The 25,335-nt window shown below is 35.7% G+C and overlaps 1 protein-coding gene across 4 annotated transcripts in view; it reads right to left on the minus strand.

Moving 5' to 3' along the window:
• The window catches only part of MYO6 (myosin VI), a 116,441-nt gene that overhangs the window by 6,670 nt on the left and 84,436 nt on the right, over nucleotides 1–25,335 (minus strand). Inside the window, exons 20-33 of one of the 4 annotated variants that reach the window (XM_074819725.1) lie at nucleotides 24,285–24,378; nucleotides 22,207–22,337; nucleotides 21,986–22,063; nucleotides 20,524–20,653; nucleotides 18,637–18,727; nucleotides 17,194–17,344; nucleotides 15,627–15,835; nucleotides 15,173–15,251; nucleotides 12,853–13,013; nucleotides 9,691–9,720; nucleotides 9,181–9,219; nucleotides 5,727–5,830; nucleotides 4,235–4,366; nucleotides 658–684 (exon numbers count right to left, since the gene is read on the minus strand). In XM_074819725.1, the coding sequence (XP_074675826.1) occupies nucleotides 658–684; nucleotides 4,235–4,366; nucleotides 5,727–5,830; nucleotides 9,181–9,219; nucleotides 9,691–9,720; nucleotides 12,853–13,013; nucleotides 15,173–15,251; nucleotides 15,627–15,835; nucleotides 17,194–17,344; nucleotides 18,637–18,727; nucleotides 20,524–20,653; nucleotides 21,986–22,063; nucleotides 22,207–22,337; nucleotides 24,285–24,378 (1,456 nt within the window). The remainder of the gene's footprint in view (nucleotides 1–657; nucleotides 685–4,234; nucleotides 4,367–5,726; nucleotides 5,831–9,180; nucleotides 9,220–9,690; nucleotides 9,721–12,852; nucleotides 13,014–15,172; nucleotides 15,252–15,626; nucleotides 15,836–17,193; nucleotides 17,345–18,636; nucleotides 18,728–20,523; nucleotides 20,654–21,985; nucleotides 22,064–22,206; nucleotides 22,338–24,284; nucleotides 24,379–25,335) is intronic. The other 3 variants (XM_074819726.1, XM_074819727.1, XM_074819728.1) reach the window with 3 other exon arrangements.

Here is a 25,335-nt window from a genome sequence, read left to right on the forward strand (position 1 = left end):
TACAGCAGATCAGTGCTTTAGTATTGTCAAACACTTTTTGCACTGCAATGGCAATTGCTAAGGCTTATTTCTACTTCTGTGCATACCTAAATCCAAGATGAATCTAGAGGGCAGGAATGCTAAGCAGCCAATATAGCCTCTACTTTTCAGTGCTATGGAATTGTAGTTCTTTACAAAAGAAACCATCACCTGAATGTTAGTTTGTGTGCTAGGAAAATAGCTGTTATATGAAGTTGATTCCAGAGTTTTGCTACAACAGAAATCTATGCACAACCAGTAAAAAATGCTAGAAGAAGCATGCCATTTCGGGGGGGGGGGGGGCGGGGGGGGGGGGGGGGGCTAAAAAAAGAGAAAAAAAAAAAGAGAAATGTATACCTTCAAATAACCTACATAAAAAGGTTATTTCATTCTCCCTTCCCATGACTGCTCAAATGGGTAGGATCTCATGAAGATAAGCAGTAAAATACATTCGTAAATTACTAGAACATATAATTATCATCAGTTGAATAACATTGCCAAATTGTAAAATAGAATTTTTTTGAACAATCAGATTCTAGGTATACATGTAGCAAAACACTGGATTAATTAATGTTAGTATAGAGCTCTCAAGTGTTCCTATTCTTCAAAGTTAGCTTAAATAACCATCTCCCCACTTACGTGAGTTGCTCAAAAATGGTGCAAAATCTGTGAACAAATATTACATGTTGAACAAAACATAAAAGAGCTGATCCTTTATAAGTTATAGTTTCATTACCTCAACATTTTTCACCAATGCTCATGATAGACAAACGGAAATTCTAGTTACAAAATAAACACAGATGTTGAGCTAAGTATTTCTATTCATTTTCTGCTCACTGACATATATAAAACATCTCCTTTCCTCAAATTTCATAGATTTCCCACAGCTATTTTCATCAGGATTTAATTTTGAAATTGATTACTTCAATTATTTGTGATAGCTGTTACAAAACCTTGGTTGTATACATGCTAAGCACAGATTGCTGTAATAAATCTGTTAGTTAATTAACGTAGGACTTTTAATTTTTGACATTTCTCCTAGGAAGACATTTTCAGACCTCTACTAATACCAAATCTGTCCATTCCAGTAATAATACACAAACCAGTGTTTAGCTTCTATACTGAATATATGAATTTAAATAAAGGATAACTGTAAAATTATCACATCAGTGAAAAGATGGAAAGAAGAAACTACATCATCTGAAGCACACATCCACTGGCACCTGAAAGATGTTTAGCTTAAACATCTAAGAAATCAGAGTTCGTTCTTACTACCTTCTCAAATCATTACAATACATAGATGTGAAATGCCCATGTAGTGTAATTCCAACAGGAAGAATTACTTCTGACATTAACGAGAGTCTCTAAAGGTCGCTATCAGTGACTTTCTTCTGAACTGCAATGTTCTAACTTTTCTTCAGAAATATGAAGCCATATTTCAAGAAAAGTAAAAAAATGCAATGAAAAAACATTGAAAAGAATGCTGTAAATGTCTAACTAAATGTGAGGAGATCATGAATATTCCAAGCTTTATTTGCACAAACCCAAAGATTTTCTGCTTTTTGATACTTCCCATCAGCAATACTGTGCATGAATATTTATTTTACCCATTTAGCTCCAGACAGAACTTGCAAGCTCAAAATCGACCTACGACTTTGCAAAAGTGCTTCAAATGCCTTTTTCTGCTGTTTCAGCTATAAGCTTTCTTAAGCACTTAAACCCACGTTACTAGGCATGGCCACAAGGACCCATTCTTTGATAACATCTTTTCTAGGGATCCAGATTTCACTTGCCATGTATCTGTACCAAAGTTCACTGAAAAGCTCAAATTCTCAGGTAATGCTCAAGCACTTTATAACTCGGTAAACGAATCAAGGGGAAGGAGACACTTTTGTATAAACACCAACACTGAAAGCAGGACACCTGCATACCCTGGGATCTGTATCTGCCATGTCCCGGGACAATGCTCTAATCCCAGGCCAATGTGACTTTGGGGAGAGCATCTTCTCCCCATCTTCCCGTTACTCTTCCTCTCCCATTATCTGTGTGCCAAGGAACAGAAGAATCATGGAACCAGAAGACACCAGGAAAGAGCTGACTAAATTATTACATCCATTTGCTGTGATTCTCTTAATTTCTTAGATTCCTTTTACAACAGATGACCTGGGGGGTGGGGTCGCAGAAAAAAGAGCAACAATCCACTCTGCAAATATCACTCCAGAAACTGGGCACCTGATTTGCATGTCTGGCAGTGTTAAACATGGGAACTCCTACACCTTCCTGTTGAATTTAGAAGGCAGTCACTCACTGTCATTAGCGCATCGCTTTGAAAATAAACACCCATCTGTGAAATCAGAAGAATGACAGTCTAATAAGAAAGCAGGGACTATGCAAAATTTGTCATCCCATAATCAAAAATTGCAATGTCAACATTCATAGAATTTTTAAAGAGAGAATGTAACCTGAAGTATCTAAGGCTTACAGTGATGTAAATGAAGAAATTATTAGCACCTTTTAGAAGTCTATATACCTATATCTTACAAAAGAATAAAAGCATGAGAAAAAAAACCCTTATCACCAACACTTTTTGTTTTGTCTGGACCCCAAATGTAATAGTCAATTACATAACAGAGCATGATTCCTTCAAATCTTGCTTTTTACAACACCAAAAAAAAAAAAAAAAAAAAAAAAAAATCACATGCATTTCTCTGATAGATGGACTATTTGAGAACGGTCACAAGTGGTGTTCCCCAGAGCTCAGTACTGAGGCCAGTTCTGTTTAATATCTTTATCAATGACCTGGTCAAGGGGATCGAGTGCACCCTCAGTAAGTTTTCAGACAACACCAAGTTGGGTGGGAGTGTTGATCTGCTTGAGGGAAGCAAGCCTCTACAGAGGGATCTGGACAGGCTGGAGTGATGGGCCAAGGCCAACTGGATGAGGCTCAACAAGGCTCAGTGCCAGGTCCTTGGGTCACAACAACCCTGTGCAACGCTGCAGGCTTGGGGAGGAGTGGCTGGAAGACTGCCCGGTGGAAAAGGACCTGGATGTGCTGGTCAACAGCTGTCTGCATATGAGCCAGCAGTGTGCTCAGGTGGCCATGAAGCCAATGGTATCCTGGCTTGCATCAGAAATAGCGTGGCCAGCAGGGACAGGGAAGTGATCTTATCCCTGTACTCGGCACAGGTGAGGCCGCACCTCGATTACTATGTTCAGTTTTGGGCCCCTCACTACACTGAGGTGTTGGGAGTGTATTTAAAGAAGGGCAACAAAGCTGGTGAAGGGTCTAGACCACAAGTCTTATGAGAAGTGCCTGAGGGAACTGGGGTTGTTTAGCCTGGAGAAAAGGAGGCTCAGGGTAGACTTTATCCCTATCTCTACAAATACCTGAAAGGAGGTTCTGGCGAGGTTGTTGTTTGTCTCTTTTCCCAAGTAACAAGCAATAGGACAAGAGGAAATGGCTTCAAGTTGCGCCAGGGATAGATTGGATATTAGGAAAAATTTCTTCACCAAAAGGGTGGTTAAGCATTGGAACAGGCTGCTCAGGGAAGTGGTGGAGCCACCATCCCTGGAGGGGTTTAAAAGATGTGTAGATGTGGTGCTTAGAGACATCGTTTAGTGGTCAACTTGGCAGTGTTAGGTTAACAGCTGGACTCAATCTTAAAGGTCTTCTCCAACCCAAATGATTCTATGAAACTATTTTTAGAATCTCTATTCTATCCCTAGGTATAATTCTCTGTTCTGAACTATCACTAACTACTCTCAGAAAGCAACATTTGTACTTACAGAGGTCAGAACTAGTATGAGCAACCTTAAAAACAAAGTCTCAGAAGTCTCAAAATGCAAACCACAGTTTCATAAATGGAAAATGATCTTTCTTAGTCTTAAGTAGCACAGCAATGAACATTTAGCAAAAACATCAGCAACTGCAACAGCAAATCAAGAACTATTTTTAACAGATGAGTTGGTATAAGGAAAGGTTTTGGGGAGATCTATTTAGTACATGTATCTGGGTCTCCTGAAAGTATTCTACTTTCTGCAAAGTATTTGCCAGTTTCAATCTTTTCAAGATATTTACCTTAAATCAATATAAAAATAATCTTTAAAAACCCAAGAATTTCCTTCAACTTAGCAAAACCAAAAATTCATTCTAGAAATGTTTTCTTTAGAATACTGTCACCAAAATTATTATAAACACAAACATATCTCTCCTCACCATAGTCTGTGACTGATTTCGGAGCACGCTGCTCTGTTTCTGCATTGCGTTTCTTATTCTTGGATTTCCAAGCATGATATACCTTTAGCCTCCTGTGAAACTCTTCTCTGCAAGCTGCCAATAGTTCAATATCTGGCTCAAAAATGAGGAAGGAAGGGATGAGTGAGAAAAATCAGAAAAATTATTTATGAAATGCTTTTCTGTATTGATAGGCAAATAATTTCAGACCACATTGTAATGCTAATATGTTATAGTATAATATAATAAACCCTCATTCTCTGCAGCAACAGGGCCTGTATTTTATGGCCCAGAAAGTCCCTTCGAGTGCTATATACACTTTTCTGCTTTAAAGTAATGGCAGTCCCCAAAGTACCTGTTCTGCTGTGAGATTTAGAGCAGTGAAATGCTACAAATAAAATTTTCATTTCACTAAATTTTTCTGTTGACATTACCACAAGCCAAGTAGTACAGAAACAGATAAAATTTCACTGCTGAACTTTATTTTTGCAACTGAAAAAACCAAAATCAGCAATTTGACTGCTCAGATCTAGGTTCTTTTTCCTAAATATATTTTAATTTTGCTGAATTTCATGATACTAAGAGACTGAATGACTACAAGAATTTTTCATTAATCACTTAAGACTATGCAAACTGGCTTCACTAGGGATGAACACACATTAGCACCATGTATTACTGCTCCGCCTATTCAGCCAAAAACACTGCTCCAGTCTTGCATATGTAAAAACACAGACACACAGTTAGATTTTGGAGCTAACTTTGGGTTTTAAATAGAGAGAATTGGTTTGCTTCCAATTTCTACATCCAAGGAGAAATTCTGAGTTATCTTAAATCAGAAATTAACAAACTGCTTTCAATCAGAAGCAGGAAGAAACAGTTATATTTAATAAAGGAACAATTCTTATCTGTTTCTATCTTTGTAACATCAGGGGAAAAGTAATTAATGTCCCAACTGTGAGCTTCCCAAATGAAGTTACACATTCTGAAAATTAAAGAATAGTCTGAACATCTAAGACAGAAAATATTTTACACTGTGCTTTACATGACTTACTTGCTTTTTTGTCATGTTGTGATTCTTGTGACGGCAAGAATTGATACCAAAAATTTCTTAGAACATGCAAACTCTGCATAAAGCACAACAACTACTATTCCCTTTGTGGAAATACATAAAACTGAGACAATTTAATTAAGAAATTATAACATGTATTTTACAGCCCAAGCAGTTTATCATCATAAATAAATAATCAGCAAAGGAGGTAACAAAGGAAATTCTGTTTCCTCAATATGGAAATAGCTTAGTTTTCTGTTCTCTTTGGGGTAATAGAAACTTTTAAAATTAACCTGACATTCATTCAGACCTGAATAAATTCATGAGCAAGTTTTTATCTTTGCCATAGGAAGAAAGTAACACCTTTAGTAGAACTACAACTTGGCTTCTTTCTCAAATCAGAAAAAGAAAAAAAAAACAACTTACCACAGGATGTATTGATTGTATCACGAAGCTCTGCATATTTCCACTTGCTGAGATCATGCTTCTTAGTACCAGCAGCAGCTTTTGTGGCTTGAACTGAAGGACCCCTACAATTATTTTAAAAAAAAAAAAAAAAAGAAGGTATCTTTTCAAGTATGAAACAGTAATTGTTACAAAATGAGGAACAGATCCCCCTATCAACACTGCAGCATGCTTATTACAATGAAAATCAGCAACAGAGGGACTGAATTCAAAGGCAAAGTACCATATTGTTTTCAAGATGTTCAAATGATTAAGAGAAAGTGAAAGCATCTTTTATGTCTATAGTAACTTGATTGGTTGCCTACAGTTTAAAAGGAATTCTCATTAATAGTTATTAGCGCTTACATGTGAAAAGATGCATATTCTATTTATGTGTACCTCACCCCAGGCTGGTGAACATTATTCTTAGTACCAGTCAAGATGCAGCAGACAACAAAGAGTGCCCATATACACTTTTAGTTCTACTTGAAAAACAGATGAGGAAAAATATTTCTGAAGTAGGTAAGAAGTAAAGGCATTTCCTCTGCTGTTTAAACTGGATTAGGAAAAAATCCTTGTTCCCAGACTAGAAAAAATATTTCATGTCTTTGACAAAAGTCTAATTTGAGAGAAGAAATCAAATTAATTCTATATTAATTGTGTAGTAGCTGTCTGAGAACAGCAGTATTTGGGGGGGGGGGGGGGGGGGGGGGGGGGGGAAACAAGAAAAGGAAAAAAAGATCACTCAGAAAAAATGCTGGCCAGTATAGAAAGACTTGTACAGAAATAGTGTTTTTCAAAGGCAAAAAGTATCAGTCATGTAGGCAGTATGCAATAAAGTCAACAGCAAATGCAAATGACAAATTATTACTAAAATCTCCATCATCTTTAACAGTATGTATGAGGTTATCCATGTAATAAACAAATATTACATGTATAGGTATAAAGATAAATCTGAAGTATTTTGGGTTTTCCTTAAAAATTGCATGGATAAGTGGTGGAAGACTTCTCCCTCAAGAACAGCAAACCTCCCACGGATTATTTGCACATAAACTAAATTCAAAATGATAACATACAGTGATGATCAGAATATTTTTTAAACTCTAAGGAATTCAAGACCAGACACATGATTTTACCAACCTCTGCTAATCCCCATGACTAAAAACATGAGGCAAACTAAATTATCTTTCAGGATCTGAGAGGATTTGTTCAGAAGAAACTAGATTTTAACAGGGTAGCAAAATGCTCAATGCACTATGTCACATGAAAAATTCACAAGAGAAAAAACACAAGAAACCAGGCCTTTTCATTTGAAGGCTGTTTGTGCAGCAATATTTTTGTGGGATTCTTACATTATTACAGTATTTATAATCCAGTGAATATTATTTCAAAGTTTATTTTTCCATAAAGATCTCATGTGGTACTATGAAGTTTTATGTTGTTTACTTTCCCTTTTTAGTTAATAGGTTATAAATACATTTTATGTGAAAAATTCCTCTATACAGATACAGCAGTTTTGAAAGCAAAGATAACAAATGCAAGTTTCATAAAAAACAATCTGTTTAACTAAATGTTATTCTTAATAGCAACTGAACCATCTCTTCAAATGTAATTAAAACTACAGAATCATACTGTTTCTTGCAGCATAGGCTTAATTATACCTACTCATACTACTAATCCTAGTCAACACACAGCTTCCAGTTATGGTATGTGAGAAGTCTGACTTTTAATCAGCACATAGCCGAGGGACAGGAACTTTTCGTCACCCTTACCACTACTCTAAGTATAAAACGAATCATTAGACAGAGAGTCTCCTTCAAAATATGTATTTTAGTATTTTGTTATCACTGGCATACCTGTAGGATATTAAAGGATTGCTGCTAAATGTAATTTCTACTGCCTGGTGTCTAACCTCCTTGAACCTAATTTGACAAATCCTAAGGATTTTCCTTAATTAGCAACACTACCCACCACTCTAAGAGTTTGCTACATAATTTATAGTAGCAGAACTAGGCTGTAAGATCTCTGGTTAAACTAGTAATCTTTAAGAATGCTAATCCAATTGAACAGCTTAGTCTTTTCGTTACAGTACTGCTCTGCACTCTGCAGATCACTCTTCTGTTTTCTACGTGACTTTAAGCACGACATCCTGGCAGTAAGAGCAACATCATACTTGACAATCAGTCTTCACCACTCAACCTGACAAAGTTATGTATCATAAACACTAATTTCAGACTTTAAAAAAATCAGTCTCAAGTCAAAAATTTCAAGTAGATGAAAAGTGAAAAAAAATTAATTAAACAAGCATGCAATAAGAAGTATTGCATATTTAATTCAACCAAAACACAAAGCCTCTGATTTTGCCCCAGGGTTTCGTGATTTTTTTGCACATTAAGAATTGGCCATTGTCATTGGAACTACATCAATATATGCAATGCAACAATCTAGCTATCTAAATTCACATGCTAACTTAATTACACACAACATTGTTTATTCCTATTCTTAAAATACCACTGCAAGAAACAAACCTAGTTAACAGCTGCATTCTCAATTATCAAGGCTACAACTAGAAAAGCCATCAATCATGCAATACCAATCATCTTCAGGCTATATATACACAGCAGAGTAGCTTGTTTAACAACAGATTCACTTTTAAAAACTCTAAACAATTTCGCTTCCTATGTAAGCTTCAGAAAATCAATGTCAAAAGGTTATTGCTGTCCTCAAGTTGCACAAAACACTTTTTAATGCCTCATTGATATGGAGGACATTCTAACAATTTCTTTCAAGAGAGAATTAGTATTCTAACACAAACCACTAGGAGACTGTTCCAGTAGAATTATATTCAGATCTAAACCTGCATTCTCCTTTCCTCCTGCACTGTGCATAAAAATCTTGCATTAGCATTCAAGAAATCTCAGAAGGGGATTTTGTTTAGATGTCTTAAGAGGAGTTTTAAAATACTTTTAATATGGTAATTTTCAAAACTGCTTTTATTTGCAGGGAATTATAACTAGAATATTTTTCTTATTAAAAGCACTAACAGTTACATTAACATTAAATAGCTTCATGAACTCTATGTTGAATCTGTAGAAATACTCTTTTGAAAGATGTAGAGCCTAGTTTTCTATTATTGTTATAAGAAAGGTGAAAAGATAAGAGAGCTGGCAGAATATTAGCAAAATTACATAAAATACCAGGGTAGTGAGCTATTCTTGTTCTTTTTTTATATAACCAATTAAAATAGCAGAAAAATAATTGCTGAAAAACAGTGTGGATAAAGGAAATTTATCTGAAAGAAATCATTTCCTTATCTGCTTAGCATTTAAAAAGAACCATATTCCATTATTTTCCATTCCATAATAATGCAACCCATTTTGTGTGTGATTTATTTTTATAAAATGATTGATTCATTTGGTGTTGTCTTCTCACCTACCTAGACAATATTTCTGACATTTCTGTGGCCATTTGTTCCCTACAAGAAAATTGATAAATAAGCATAAACCAAACATATTAATATAAAGACACCCTCTATAACTGTGAAAGTCTCTTGCCAACCAAACGGAAGCTAATTCGAGTGCACAAAAAAAAATGGCTACTTATTTTAAATAATTTCCATTCCAACACATACATATACAGCCCTGATTCTGTAAAGTGAAACAGATCATACAGGACAGTGAAAAACAGATGGTATGTGAAAAAGTTTACACTGATTATATAACCACCTTTAAATAGATATTATTAGGTATATTACATTATTAATTTATTTATTAGACATAATCAAAGTAGTAGATATAAGGTATTAGAAACTGATTTAAAGTTTATAGATTCACACTAATAAAGTTCATTATGGGGTATTAGTTATTAAGAGGACAATATCAATTTCCTTTGAATTAGTGTTGGGTTTTTTTCTATTAGAGCATTCAAATGGAAAAAAACGCCATACGCAGTCATTTGCAGCTTTGTTCCATTGGGTCTGAAAGCAGAAGATATTTATGTTAGATAAATTACTTCCTAGTTATCTTTCTAATAATCTGAAGTGGGAAAAGGTGGGTCATAGTATTTCCTGCTCTCTTACATTTTATTAAATATCTTACAATTTTTTTTCTTTGTACTGAGAAACAGGTTTATATAGACTCTTTCTTCTTCACCTTTCTCATTCAACCATGGTTAAATTATTTGTAAAAAGTTAAATTATGATAACCCGGAAAAAATGTACAAGTGAAAACTTCCCCCACCCTTTCTCCCCCTCACCACACCATCTTTCAAAATCAAAGATTTTTAGACATGCTACTGATATGTTTTATGCCTGGATAAGTGTATCACAAGAAATAATAGCAATCCTCATGTAGCTACTCTGGGAACAGGACAGATAGATTCCTCATGCAAGCTGTGAAAAGACACTGAGTCTGCCACACTGAAGACCCACATGTACAGATGTGTAGCACTGAGTATGCTACAAATTAGAACTTACTTGGATTGTTCCAACACACAACACACAGAACAGATATACTCACGACACCTTCACTGACGCTAGCTTATTTTGGTGCTATATGCTATACTATAGGTTTTAATAAGCCACATAAATGAAAAATATAGCACAGGTGAAAACAGAGATCTATTACTTAACTAACTTTTTATTTAAGTGCTAAGCACTTCTGTTAATTTACCCGTAGGTACAATAAAGCCCTTATTATACATGATTTCAAATTATGGGTGAGTAATAAAATTGGATGAAGCTAGAAGAGGTCCAACATATCCAGCACAGAATAAGGACAAATTAAAATGTTGGATCTACTGTCAGAACAAACACTTTTCTTCTTTGACAGGAGTCAACGAGTAAATTTTCCAAACAAACTACTAATACATACGAACATTTAAATATCTATGAAAATTAATGGTGAATGCAGCAAGGTACTGAGGAGAAAAGAAATAAAGTAGAGACTACTCATTTTCAAATATGACAACACGCAAGTATCACATATTCCTTAAAAATGAGCAAGATACAAGAGTTCCTTCAAAGCGGCACATAAAAATCACCTTGTTCTTACTATTTTCATTCCACAGATAGTACAGCACAATGGAAAATAACCTTTTAATTCATGCCAACGTGTAAGCGTGAAACAATTTTTTTACAAAATTGTGTAAAACATAAAAGTCACAGTGAATTCAGTGTATCTTATGGTAATATGCAAGTATCAAATCCAGAAGATGGTAGAATATAAATTCCTTAGACTCTAGTAAAACTTTAATTGGTATCAAATAAAATAAGTCCTGAGAACTTATGTTTAAACTATTAAATTACATGTTTTGTTCAAACCGATATATAGTTTTAATTTCAGAGAAGAATTCCCACAGTTTCTGCAGGAATTGGCTTAAAGGTAGTTACGTAGAGATCTACTCTTGGATTTCAGTAGAAGATAATGGGGTCTGGGGAATTTTTAGTCTGTTTTTAAACAAACCAAAACAAAATCAAATCAAAGGTGAAATTAAAAGAATTTTCTTCAGTCTTTGGACATGCTTAAAACTCTTTGAAGTAGACTGCACAAACAGAAGGAAAATAATTTGCTAATGAGCTAAAAAGGAATCATGTAAGCAGAAAAGTACCTCTGTTACTTTTTTCTAGATTTATATGTATCCTTGTTCAAGAAAGGATTTACATTGCTGTGTTAATGTGTTCAGACCATTCCACACTTTCCAATCATTCAGAAGAGAGTCTTCATTCTCCTACCACTAGCTACACAGCAGAGAGAAACTGGCAGTCATAACAACCAGGATGATTAGTTTGTCATCCATTCTGGGACTACAAAGGAAGACAAATACCAGGATCACCCATGAGCAGTAGGAAACACTGCGGAGATTAGAGCTTCACTGACAGAAAAGTTACTGAATTCTCTAACCCCTTCTTGTCTATTGCCTCCTTTCTTTCATATTTACGAGAAGTTTGCCAGGTTGCAACACCACAGTGACTTTGGGTTTACCTTCAAAGTATTGCACCAATTTCCAAACAGGGAAGATATGAAAATCTCCAGAATGCTGTCTGTGTAGCACTTGGACATCCAACTGAGCATGTTAAAAATCTTATCTGAGACAATATGACAGCTATTATATAACTGAGGGCAAAACCACAATAATTTTAGTGGAAGTAACTAAAAATCAATATTGTACATGACAAAAAAAGACCTAGATATCTCACATAGGCATGCAGTTATTAAAAAAAGTATAAATCTATATAAAATTTGAGTAGCAAAGAGAACACATCCGGGAGCTTGAAATTCCATGGAAACACATGGGATTTTCTTACACCCCTTCTTTCAGCAACAATAAACTGAGTAGACTAGCACTAATGATGTCACCAATGATGTGATCATGTTCATAAGTCCCTTTATGCAATTTGACCAATATGTACCATTTTTACTGGAACTTCTAAGTTGCTTCTAAGGCAACACCCTTTACACAGAAAGAGCTCCTGCTTTGAGGTAGTGTGAATCTGTATACCAAAAGCCAAGGATTTCTTGTGACACATCAAAAAATTCACACAAAACAAAATGGTTAAGACATTTAATTTTCAAACCCATCTATGTTAAATATATTCATTCCACTTTAAAAAAACTTACCAGTCAGGATGCAAATATAACTACTCTTTCTGCATTCAAAGAGGGCTTTTTGTTAAAAGAAAACACACACAAATTCACACTACACTACTGGAACCATCAAGCAACAGAAAGAGTATATTTTATTATTACTTATCAATGAAGAAATTCCATTCACTACTAAATTAGTCATAAAAATCAGAATTTAAATTGGTTGCCATCCTTGACAGAACTCAGAAAGAGAACTGCAGTTGTATTCACAAGCACCTACTAAATTATTGATGTAGCAAGATATAAAATGAAGAAAGTCTTTACACAAAAGTAATCCATTTCTAACAGATTTCACAAGTTAATTTGAAAAATATTCCAATACACTGACTCAAAAGAGCCATTTAATTAATACAAAGATACATAAACCCAACAAGAGAGTAGTCTTCTCAAAGGGATCAGGATAGGAAGAAGACACACCAAAAAAAAAAAAAAAAAAGGAGAAACGTAACTACTTAATCCCATACCTGCGCAATCCTAAATCAAGCTGAGCCTCATCACTGATGAGTTCTGCCTCACTTTGGGCAATTCTCATTGCAAGTTCATGATCACGACGTTCCTGTTCAAGCACCGCCTGGTGCTGGGTTTCCTCTTCCCGTTCTTTAGCTAGCTGTGCCTCAATTTCAGCCTGTTTTACAAAAAAACACCTTTAACCTTACACCAAATCAAAACCAAATGCTACATAAGTAAATTATTAGAAAAATATGCCAAGTAGTACATTTATGGCTTTCAAAACATGCAAAATTCACAGAACTGAAAAAGCAACAGCATTAGTATTTAGTTTAGCCTAACAAAACTAAAACAGCTACAGACTGCATCTTGGTTTTCATACAGTTTATCAAATCATTATTGTCCACCACTCATTATCTTTCCAAATTAACGTGCCAATCAATTATTCCTTATTTAAAAAACACATGAAGCTTTTTGTTAGCTATTATGAAAATTACCCTTCAAAAGTTTTTAGAATTATTAGAACTCACATGATACAGAGCCATATGGTTACTCCTCCACAGCACTAATACAGTACTCCCTTAATATTCTGCACCTGGCATTACAGGACTTTGCAATAGGCATTGTTTTGCATATAGGTCCATGGTTCATTTTGAAAAAGGATCAAGACAAACACTGAAATCCTCTGTGGACCTGATCTGGCTTTGCATTTAAGCAAATGGTACAATTCTGACTTACTGCAATGCAGAAGCAATCCAGATACACTGCCTCCACAGAGCAAAACTATAATTCCAGTTTACCGTCATTATTGAACAAAGGGTCTTGCACACACAGTAAGTAAAACAAGACCACCTAATTCATACTTCTGAAAGTCATACACACCAAGGCTTAGCAGTGCCCTTCTTGGTGCCCAAAAGTCATCAAAGGACACAAAGTCACTTCCTACTCATCATCATGAATTTGCACCACTAAAGCAACGCAGTAACACCAGAGACTTTACCCTATGAATCTCATTTTTGATTAGCTGATAGCAACAACCACTGGGAAGAGAGGAAATGAGTAATTAACTGTATGTAGAAGAAAGAAATACCCTCCTGGATTACATATATGCTTTGTACCCAAATGCAGTGTTTCTAAGTAAAAGTGTAAATTACATTCTGCACTGCAGATATCCACATCTCGGAAACAAAGAAACATAAATAAAATCCCTAGAGATGCTCATAGTGCTGGCAGACCAAGTTTCTAAACCTTCTGGCAACAGGCCATCTTGATCTCTCAGTGGACAAAGTTTAATCCATTTAAACTGTCCCTGAATGGAAACTTACCCTATGAATTTCTCACAAAACACGAGGCATATCTGCAATGATCTCCAAGGAATGATTTAGAAACTAACCAAATAGCAACTTACTTTTTTTCTGTTTAAATTCTGCAGGCTGGTAGAGCTTATTATTCTGATACAGGTGACAGACAGGAACACAGGAAAGATTCAATTTTCATCAAAGGCAGGCTGTAATCTCTCTGTTAGTTCCAGGGACTTGTTTATCAAGAATGAGGGTGAGGTGATAGAAAAGAGTATGCAGACACAAGGAGGATATAAGCAGTGCTAGGCTAACTCCAGGGATAACAAAATACAGGACAAAAATTCTGCTTCCGATTAATCATGGACAGGGCTTAAAAGAGTCTGTAAATATCAGCGACCACAGTCCTCCAAGACAAGAGGAACACAAGGGCATAGCGGCCAAACACACCTCAGAGTGAGAGTTCATGATGGGATCAGTAAGAAGCATCAGGAATCAAGGGGGAGAGGTGGAGGAGCTGGGTGTATTTGTTCTACATGAATACAGACAAAGGGGCTATGAGAGACAGTCCTGTATCCTCTCATTATTACTAATATTCTGAAAGTGTTTACAGTTAAGCTGGTACGTGGCACAGCCTGAGTCCAGATGTAACTTCTAGTAAAAGACAGCCAAACTTACCTGACATGGAACACCTGCAAAAACTTCAAAGGCTTAACTAGGATTCTCCAGTGTTGCATATTTTTAACTTTAAAATAACTTTAAAAACAAATGCAGCCCTACTCAGAAGACATGAACTTGCATGTGAACCAGAAATAGATGATTTGTATTGGGATGCCCTAATTATGATTTTTGCCTTACATTTGCTACTAAAGCAACACTGCTGAATGACTGTGAGACATGCATTTATAAAATAAAGCCACTAGACTCAGTGGAGAACCTAAGCTGTGAAAAAGATTTAAAAAAAAATTAAAAAACAAACAAAAACACCCACCAAGAAAAAAAAACCAAAACAGAACCCACACACAGCTAAAACATTAACCTGAATACGCTTTTCTTCGTCTTCCCTCTTTTTCCTCTCTTCCTCTTCCTGTTTCCTCTTTGCCTCAATCTCAGATTTCCTATTGCAAAATAGGAAGAAGAAATGAAAACATACTATTACGATGCAAGTGAACAAGAGATAAGAAAGCACCTTCCATAAAATTAAATGGTAATCCAGAAGTCAGTAGTCCTGATGAAAGGACACTAAATGTAAAGTCAAGAAACTTCCCAAGCCCATCTGCATTTCCAGCTGCATCATATATTTTTTTCCACACTTCTATGATTCTATACTCTATTCTGACTGCACTTACCTCATAAATCACTGGGAAAGGAAACATTTTAACACTGCATACCACACCAAGAGACTCTCTTTAAGCACAGGAGTATTAGAAATTACCTCATTAAAGTGCCTTTCCTATTCTCATTTTACAACTAGCAATTTATTCAAGACTCACAGACGTCTTTCCTCTTCTTCCTTCCTTCGTTGTTGGTCTTCCTCTTCACGTCTCTTTCTTTCTTTTTCCATTTCCTCCTGGATGCGTCTCAGCCTTTCTGCTTCCTCCTCTTGCTGTTTCTTCTTTTGCAGTGCACTTAGAAGCTGCTCTGAACTTCTAACTAGAGCATCATATTCTTTCTGTATCTGATCCCTAGTCATTATAGTGGTCTGTAAAATGAAATAGTAAGAGGGGATTATATTCTTTTACATTTATACTTCACTTTTAAAAAATGTATATTGAAAAAAGATTAAGTGAAATGAGAGCATTAAGCAGTATAATTATATACACATTTGAGGGTGGGGGAGCTTGAACACATCCTTCCCTTTCTTCCTAAAATCCTGGGGATCCATTCCTCTCTCATATAAAACCATACAAAGTAATCTCCATGTTATCACTGAAATTAAACCTGACTTCTCTTTAAAATGTGACTTCATTTTTTAAACCTTGCCGTTTTAAGCAACAGAAATTAATTCTTACCACGCTAAGATGAAAACTAAGGACTTCCTCTTTTGTGTCATGTTCTTAGCTGCTAAGTGGTTATTTACAACTCTGCCCTTTATGTCATAGCACAGAATAGTTTTTCTTACTACCTGTGCTAGCACTCAGTAGAAGTACTGGACTGTGCCATGACTAACTTTTTTAAAAAAGGTTATTAGTAGCAAATAACAGGTTGAAAATACTTAAAACAATAGCATTTACTACATATGTTTTCAAACCTCATTGACAGCTACAATTTAATTTCATTTTACAATTCACATTGATGTATACTAATAAAACCATGATATGGGGTATTTGCTAATCTTTTCTGAGGGTGTATAATGATGATAATCAAGTTATCTTATTTTTATTAAAAAGAGAACTATAAGTAGACAGGTTAACCCTATTATCTTTTCAACAATGATTTTAAATAGAAAAATCTTAATATGGTACACTAAAAAAAGCTATAATACTTCGTGAAACAGAAGTTCAACACATCAAATTGTTTCTAATATTAATAAATCCCAGTGTGCTTTCATTTCGTCTGTATACTTTTGCAGTAAGAAACTGAGAACTATAGACCCTGAATCATAATTAGCAAGCTGAATTCTCTTTACTACCAAGTCTGAAAAAAAAATTGTAAATGGAATATAAATCTCTTTGCTCTGTGATAAAAGCTTGTACGTTTCAGCCCTGATTAATTTAAAACAGTGCTAATATTAATTATTCCAATAATAAAAGCGATGAGCAAACTATTAACAACACTTGTCTCACAATATCAACATGCATTTTTGCTTTAAATTCTCCAGTGCCAATTCTGAAACACAGATAATAATAGCAAAGTCTAGACATATGCACCCAGTTTCAGGATTCACTTCAGTTACATTCACAAATAATTTTAAACAGGATTTACCCAGTGGCTCTGAAAATTAAGACCTCTGTGTTAAAATGTCTTTTCTATTAAGAAAAATACATTGGCCTTCTAGTTTAGATTAAGTTTTTAAAAGACTCCAGTAATAAGAAACTATTCATCTGATTGTGATCACACCTTAATTTTGGTCATTGAAGCATCAATAGAATACTCCAGCTCCTTGACTTGTTTGCTTGTCTCCGCCTTTCCCTCCTTCAGAGCACTTACTACTTCATTAAATTTATCAAGTCTTTTCTTCAGCTTACGCACTTTTATCAGGCCATCAATGCTGTGAAGGGAAGACAGTTTATTTGTATCTTGAGATGTTTTTACAAGGGTGATATTTTTAAAACTACCACTAATCACTCACATTAAAGAGGTAGATAGGAGAGACAAGGTATGCCTTCTGATACAACTCACCCTCTTTTTTGAAATTTAAACATTATCACATGAAGTAACTAAGCAATGGAGCTTTTTGCAAACAATATTAAAAACTATTAGCAGACAGCAGCTCAAAATGAAAAAATGCATTTTTATTTTGAGAATCAATATGGAGTTTTTTTTTTTTTTTTCTTTTTTTCCCTCAGTAACAAATCATTAGTATCCACCAGAGGATTTTGACTGGAGTGGATAAAGATTGAGTTGGGCCACTTACTCAATCAGCAATAATGGGACTGAATCAGATAAAACTTAACTACACAGCAGGGAACCCAGTCATTAGACCCCACAGGGTACAAAAAGTCTGGAGAAAAGAGTAGTCCAGGAAAACTTGGACCTTTTTTAAAGAACCAATACTGAAGGCCACACATACAAGTTACAACTCTGCAGAGACAGTCTTTCTAGAAAGAAATCCTTGAACTGGGATTCAGGAAAAAAAACAACACAAAAAGTAGAAACTATATCAAATGATGAGTACATTCAATTTAACATAAATCAAAAAGATGAGTACAGAACAGCTTAAAACCAGGGTTTTGGTCAGAAATGCCAAGGTACAAAATGAAACATAAGTATCAAAGAATGTAAAAGAACACATTTTGTAAGAACTCCATTATTAAAGAACAGAGAGCTGGATCTCTATTAAAGAACAAAAACATGTCAGCAAAGCTTAATGACCAAAATGATTTTTTCATCAGTACTCCATGCAGTCAGATTAAAACTAATGGAATTACCTAATTTCAAGAGGAGACAAGACAGACAGAACACAGCATTGTTTTTAAGAAGAAGAAAAAAAAAAGAAAGTGGACCTATAAATGAAGGTGAGGAAGGTGTGAATGGGTAAAGGACAAAAATTAATGAGTTTAAATCTCATTTAGAGAGACTTAACTAAGGATTTCTAATAACTAGGCTATCATTGAAGGATTTTATGAACAAAGAACTATACATCTCTTAGGAAAGGTTCAGATTTAGTCTATTCATCCTTGGGAAAGAGAGGAGGAACACAGCACCTCTCTCTTTTAGTCATACTTAGCATCATTCTATGAGTTCAGATATATTTAGTTAAGCATAGTAAATCACCTCTTTATATTAACAAGAAAATATTATTCAAAATCCATTTTCTTCAACCAAGAAATATCCTCTTACCGTGGTTTGTGCTTTCTCTTGCAAAGCCACATACGAATAGTCTTTTGTATTTTAATGCAGGCACTGGCTCGATATTTTATCTTATTTTTCACTGTAAACACACAGAAGATACTGAGACTCAATGGTTTATACAATTAAACACAACTCCTATATTACTCACAGCTCAAAACTGTATGTAGAAAACACGTGCTTGAGAGCTAGGTCTACACCACAACCACAAGACTTACAGACACAGCAGACAACAGAATTCACAATCCTGAGCCGGGCATAGAGGCTCCCACCCAAAACAAACAGGAAGAATTAAGGGCGCGCACACTCACATGTGTTCGCCGCCCCCCACCCCTCGGGATTCACAGACATAGTACCCTCAGTTAAAGGTCACTGGACCTAGCAAGCAGGAAATGCTCAGCTCCAAGCTTAAGTCCTGTGCTGAAAAGGTAATCAAGTAGCCAGTATCTTCTAGAGATAATAAACTGGATGCAACTTTGCTGAGCATTTCTCTGCAATACTGAAATTAAAGAACACAAAATAAAACCTCCAGCTGTTGTTGTTCTAATACAGTCTTCATCTAAAGACTCAAATGATTGGGACAAGGAGGCAAGTTAAACAAAGAATAACATCAAGGCACAAGCACAAGCATGTGGGCTGAGTAGCTCAGAAGTGCAACAATAAATGCAGTTTTTGCATATACTAGAGGGAGCATAGATGCTGAAGGATCCATGCTGCCTTTAGTCAACAGCTGAGCATATGGTTTGTCACCACAGTGGTATTTGACTACTGGACTTAGGTAATCACAAAGATGCACTCCTTGTTTTGTGTATCTATTTCAGCTTTATTGTTTGGATAAAATTAGCTTCTACCTTCCTATAAAACACTAAAAAAAGTAAGGCACATAAAACCAGCATATAATTTCCCTGGGATTCTATTTTTTGGACATAATCACAAACGTTCTGTCCTATCTTTCTGAGAAATAGACTAAATGTCATAAATTTCTAGGTCAAAAACATGATTTTAGTGTTACAGTTTCTGATGTCTGAAATCTATAGAAGAATTCACAAATTCTATTTGTCCCCAAATAAACAGCAACAAATAGTATCCATGACATATGTAGATGTCACGACTGTGCTGGCCCAAATGCACGGCCGTAAGGCATGAGGCCGTTATGCTTTTCTTCCCCATCTTAATGTGTACTTTCCACCCTCCATGTTATTACAGATCTCTGACATCCTGCATCAGATCTTTCCTCACCTCCCAGACATCTTTACTGAAGCACCCCACAGACACCAATCTCTGTTCCTTACCACCTCATTCCTACTCTGCACAGTAAACTGGGCAGGCCAAGAACTTTGAAATTGCGTATCAATAGTGATAGGCACTTAGTTGCTTATCAGCAGTAATTGCTGGAGTGGAGATGTTTGCCCCATAGTTCATGTCAGTGCTTTTGAAGACGCAGTTTCTGTCTGAAGATGACAACCTCTGTGCAGGCCCTTCCCAGAACTAAATGACTCCATGTTGTCAGCGGAGAGTTGATCTACTGGTCTTTCCTGCTGATACAGAAGTCTCTCCCCTGAAAGACTTGTGATAACTAGTTATTTCTTTGCAAGTGTTTTGCAAGTGTTTTCCCAGGCATCAGTGAGCACCCAAGCAGACTGGACACAGGAGACTGGTGGTGGGCTGTATGGCCCATTTTGAAAAACCTCTGCTTTAAGTCTGCCTGAATATACCTAACAAAGCATAAAAAAATCTCACCAGCCTTGAAATCAATTACACAGACTTCCGTATGTAACCATCTGCTATACATGTCCTTGACCACATTTCAAGGTGATAAAAATTGCTTTTCTATATTTTTAACAAACATTTTGACTTAATAAAAGATAAAATACATACATTTAATCACTGAGAGAGAACACCACTGAACTTTCTTCCAACGACTGCAGATAAGCCAGTGATTCACTCGTTTAACTAGCTCTGCTAAGTGATCTGGATCAGACTTCATTATCTGATCAAACTCTGCAAACTAAATAGTGAAAAAAAAAAAAAGTTTTACAAATTAGGAGAACAGAGTGTTAGACATTATTATTTTAAGAGCATGTTGAGCTAAAAAGGTAAAATATTTTTAATGTCAACTGAATGTCATCATTATATCAGCTTTTAAGTAATTCAAGTGAGCAGGTATGTCTGGCATTACTTCATTCTTTAATGATAACAGAAATGACTACTGTTTTTTTGTTTGTTTGTTTAATTGATGTGCAACTAGCATTTTGAATAATCCAACCATTTATTAAGCACCAAATACTTATTGCCAAAATTTTTAAAAATTAATTGTTTCTCTACATCCTAAACACTTACTCTGGCCTTCCACAACTTCGACACCTTTAATTCTGTACCTAGGAAAAAATAAAGTCCTGAAAGCACTTCTCAGTTTTTAACCTTTGTATAAGAGTCTGACTAAAGGCAACCTTTTCTGAAAATACCACACTTCTAATTTTTGGTAATTATGACAGTAAGAACATTCTTCTGCAACAGTAATTTTCCTTTCTAGTAACAACTCCTCCCTACTTCATAGAATCATAGAAAGGTTTGGGTTGGAAGGGACCTTAAAGATCATCTAGTTCCAACCCCCCTGTCACGGGCAGGGACACCTTCCACTAGACCAGGTTGCTCAAAGCCCCGTCCAACCTGGCCTTGAACACTTCCAGGGAGGGGGCATCCATCACTTCTCTGGACAACCTGTTCCAGTGTCTCACCACTCTCATAGTAAAGAATTTCTTCCTTGTATCTAATCTAAATATCCCCTCTTTCAGTTTAAAACCGTGACCCCTTGTCCTATCACTACAATCCCTGATAAAGAGTCCCTCCCCATCTTTCTTGTAGATTCCCCCTTCCTGGAAGGCCACTATAAGGTCTCCCCAGAGCCTTCTCTTCTCCAGGTTGAACAACCACAACTCTCTCAGTCTGTCTTCACAGAAGACATGCTCTCCATAGCAGCAGCAATGCTCAGAATCACAGAAAGGGATTTCAGCTATAAACAGATTTTACTAGAAAACATCTTTTCTTTGCTCTGACTTGCTCTTTTTTTTTAATAGTCAACATAAGGCTTAAGTGTCTCATAGAATGTCTGGGAATACAAACATTGCATTAGGAATACAGCAGCATTAGCAACAAGACCATGAAACCAATTATATCAGAATTGATTTTTTTCATAGAAAATGAATAGTATTTACAAAAAAACCTGGGCAACCTTATTTAAACTGGACACATTTTAGCAATGTGTTGAACGATGTCACCTGCAGAGATCCCTTCCAATCAAAATTATTCTAAGATTCATGAATTCCAAGAGAAACATTACCTTGCCGGGTCTAAAAAACACCTTGGTTAGCCCAAATTTATAATCATTTTCATTCAATCCCAAGGCTTTAAATAGTGCCTGAAATACAGAAAACAGTTATGATTATATTCTGCCTCCTTAAAAAAAAAAAAAAAAATCTTAAAAGTTCAAAAGACATACAAAAAAACCCCACAATACATTTTCTGTCCTGGATGATATAGAACAATTAATTTCTTTCTTACCTTGCAAAAAAGCCTAGGATCCAGTCGAGCCAATTTTTCAGGCAAGTATTTCTTGTACATATTATACAGTTCATGAAATGAAGCTCGTGAAGGGAAACCACCTTGCATTAAATCCAGAACTGACACCATTCCTAAATTCATAGAAACACATGAACAAAAGCTGCTATCAGTAAAATGAAAATGAAGCAATGATTTTTATGATAACCAGTAGTTTATGACATAAGCCTCAAAGACATTGTTCAGAGACTAAACCACAAAGTTCAGCTGGGACTTGATCCAGTCTAACATTTCTTGATCATCTGATCATTCATAAGAAGTTAATACTGAACAGATGAGAAGAGCCCATACAATTTTCTCCCTGTTTGAGAGGTAAGTAACACGCAATCATGCAGAGGACTTTTTTTTCTAATATTTCTTCTAAATATTTTTTCCTTTTTAGCAGACTTGACATTTGCATTTTTAGAGAAAAAACAACTCAAACCGGGCTTTTCTTTTCATCATGTCAATGATATTAGTGAGATGTAGTGCAGTACTAGGTATCAGCTGCTAAGATATAATTTTAACATTTCAAATACTGCTACTACATTTTGAATGCAACTAGGACATGAGTAAAGCACAGACACAAAGTCACTAAAAGGTTCAAATTACTTCAAACAGCAAAGGCCATGCCAGTTTTTGCCCATGCCAGTTTTTGCTCACTGCTTTAAACAACTCTCAAGAGATCTTGCATATAAATTTTTAAGTTAGCTCTTAATTTGCTTTCAATGGAAATTTGATTTGTTTACACTAAGTCTTCCTTTTTCAAAAAAGACTTTATAGCATTACATCTTGCTCTTTTAAAATTACATGTTATAACTTTGGTTTACTAGATTAAGCTTCAATTAATGTTGCTAAAGAAAGCACATATGGAAAACTGAGCCTGTAAGACTACTGTAAAATATTGCAATTGTTGGGAGGGGGAGTTAATTTGTTAGTTTTTCCTCTCTGACATGCCAAATGCTATTAACCTGATACCTTCTACTAGCAATGTTAATGGAATTCTAATTTCTGAAAAGTTGTTAAGCTTTTGTGATGATAGCATGACATGTTAAACACGTGGGTTTGTCAGAACATCAGCTGCAGAACCTGGAAGTATCCTGACTTCAAAAAGAGAAAAAATTAAAACACAAGCTACTAAAAATACAGAAAAGGGGAAAAAAAAATTGAAGCACTTTGATGAACTAACACCATGTGAAGAATGACAATACTAGCACTCTAATTCCCAAGCAAGCAGTTCCTTCCACTGTTCAGTGGGGCATAAGCAAAACTGCTAATAGTCACTCTTTAAAATAAAGCTGTAAAATTGAAAAGCACCTAGCATTTCAAGAGTAATGAAAACGTAGCACTGAAATCTGTAGTATACAAAGCAACAGCAAAGACTATGCTGAAGTGCCCTCACTGGAAGTTCAGCTCCAAATCAAATTAACAGTGGTATAAAGAAATTTTGAGAAAGTAAAACAATACGATTTAACTCTATCACAGTATATATAAAATCAAAGAAAACAGGTGTGTTTCAATTATTAGATATCTCCGCTAATACTGACTGCCTCTAAGTGCACACAGGAGTTTCTAACACTTCAACTGTCAAAGCAATTTAAAGGAATTTTATTGCTCTGGACTGAACTGCTGCCCTATTAACTTTGTGAGCAACACAAAAAGGTGGGATTCATCTCCAGGTCAGGAAATCTAAATTTATGTACCAATATATGGCTAAGTGGCTTCTTACCTATGCACCTGGAGTTTGAACTCTCATTATAATCAATGGAAAAAACAGTTGATGGAAATAACATCAACTCTTCTTGTGAAGAAGAGACCTTATGGCTGTTCAGATGAATTATTTCTAGGGTTCTATTGACTAAAATGAGAGCTAGGTTACTAAGAATCTAAATAACTGTTCATAGGGCATAAATAAGCTACCTTCTAGAAAGCAACAGTTCAAGCAAGGAAATATTGCTTCCATCTCACATATTTCAAACTTAGGTCAATCTATAATGCCCAAAGTAATAAACAGAGGGAAAAATATCTGAGGCATATATTACCTGAACACTGAAGCTGAGAGAGGATCTGTCCTCCTTCAAAATGGTGATTCGTCATCTTTAAATTAGGTTTGATACAGCGAATAAAGCTAGACCCCTATTACCAAAACAAGAAGTTAGCAGAATCTACACATTTTTAAACCTTCTGAAATATCAGTCACTTAAGAACTGGGGGGGGGGGGGGGGAAGATACAAAATAATAGTATTCCAAAAGAGAAATGCTGACATTCTTTTTCTCTCGTATATCGGTTTTGCACTCCAGCCTTGGTCTTGATGCAACTGATCTCAATGCTCAAGCTATTAATTGGATCCTCAACTTTTCAGTTCTCACTCAACTGTTCTTCTTAACATTAGTACAATCTAATTATGATTTAGCAGTCTAGATTCTACTACCCTCATTATCTTCTACAGTTACATCACCTAAATGCCTCAGTCCTCCAGAGTTCACATCAGTGAACATGCTACCAGCCTCCTGACACTGAAAACATTCCAGATGAACTTGACCTTCCTTTCTTCTTTTATTTTTTACAGTTTCTTTTAGCTCATGGCTTCACTCTCCTTTCCCCCATGTTGTTCCACTTTGCTCCTCTCACCACCATGTGTGCCATTTCTACAATTTTGACTACTGCTTTCTCTGATGATTTCACATTCCTTAAGGATGATATTTTTGCAAAATACCATCCAATTATTCAGATTTTACTCTAACAGGTGGCTGCTAATGATAACCTACCTTAACATACTAAAACAAAATTGGGCCTGAGAAAACATAACATTACTCCTGGTTTGCAGTATCTTTTCTCTTTTTCCATCTCTCAGCTGAGAGTGAGAAAGCACCTGCCAAGGGAGCTCTATATTAACAATACATCCTCAGTCGTGGGTTAGCTAAACTCAGAGTACAGCAAGCATGGCCACATACTTTTTCCCTGGACTGGGTCTCAGTTCCAGAGTGTTCTGTGTGAAAGAGATCATCTTTCTTTCAGACCAGCCTCATGAGTACAGTAAAATTGTAACGTTGGCTACACATCAGCACCTGTCCCATTTGTTTGCCATTGTT

Source organism: Strix aluco, chromosome 3, assembly GCF_031877795.1.
Source record: "Strix aluco isolate bStrAlu1 chromosome 3, bStrAlu1.hap1, whole genome shotgun sequence".
Lineage (NCBI taxonomy): Eukaryota > Metazoa > Chordata > Aves > Strigiformes > Strigidae > Strix > Strix aluco.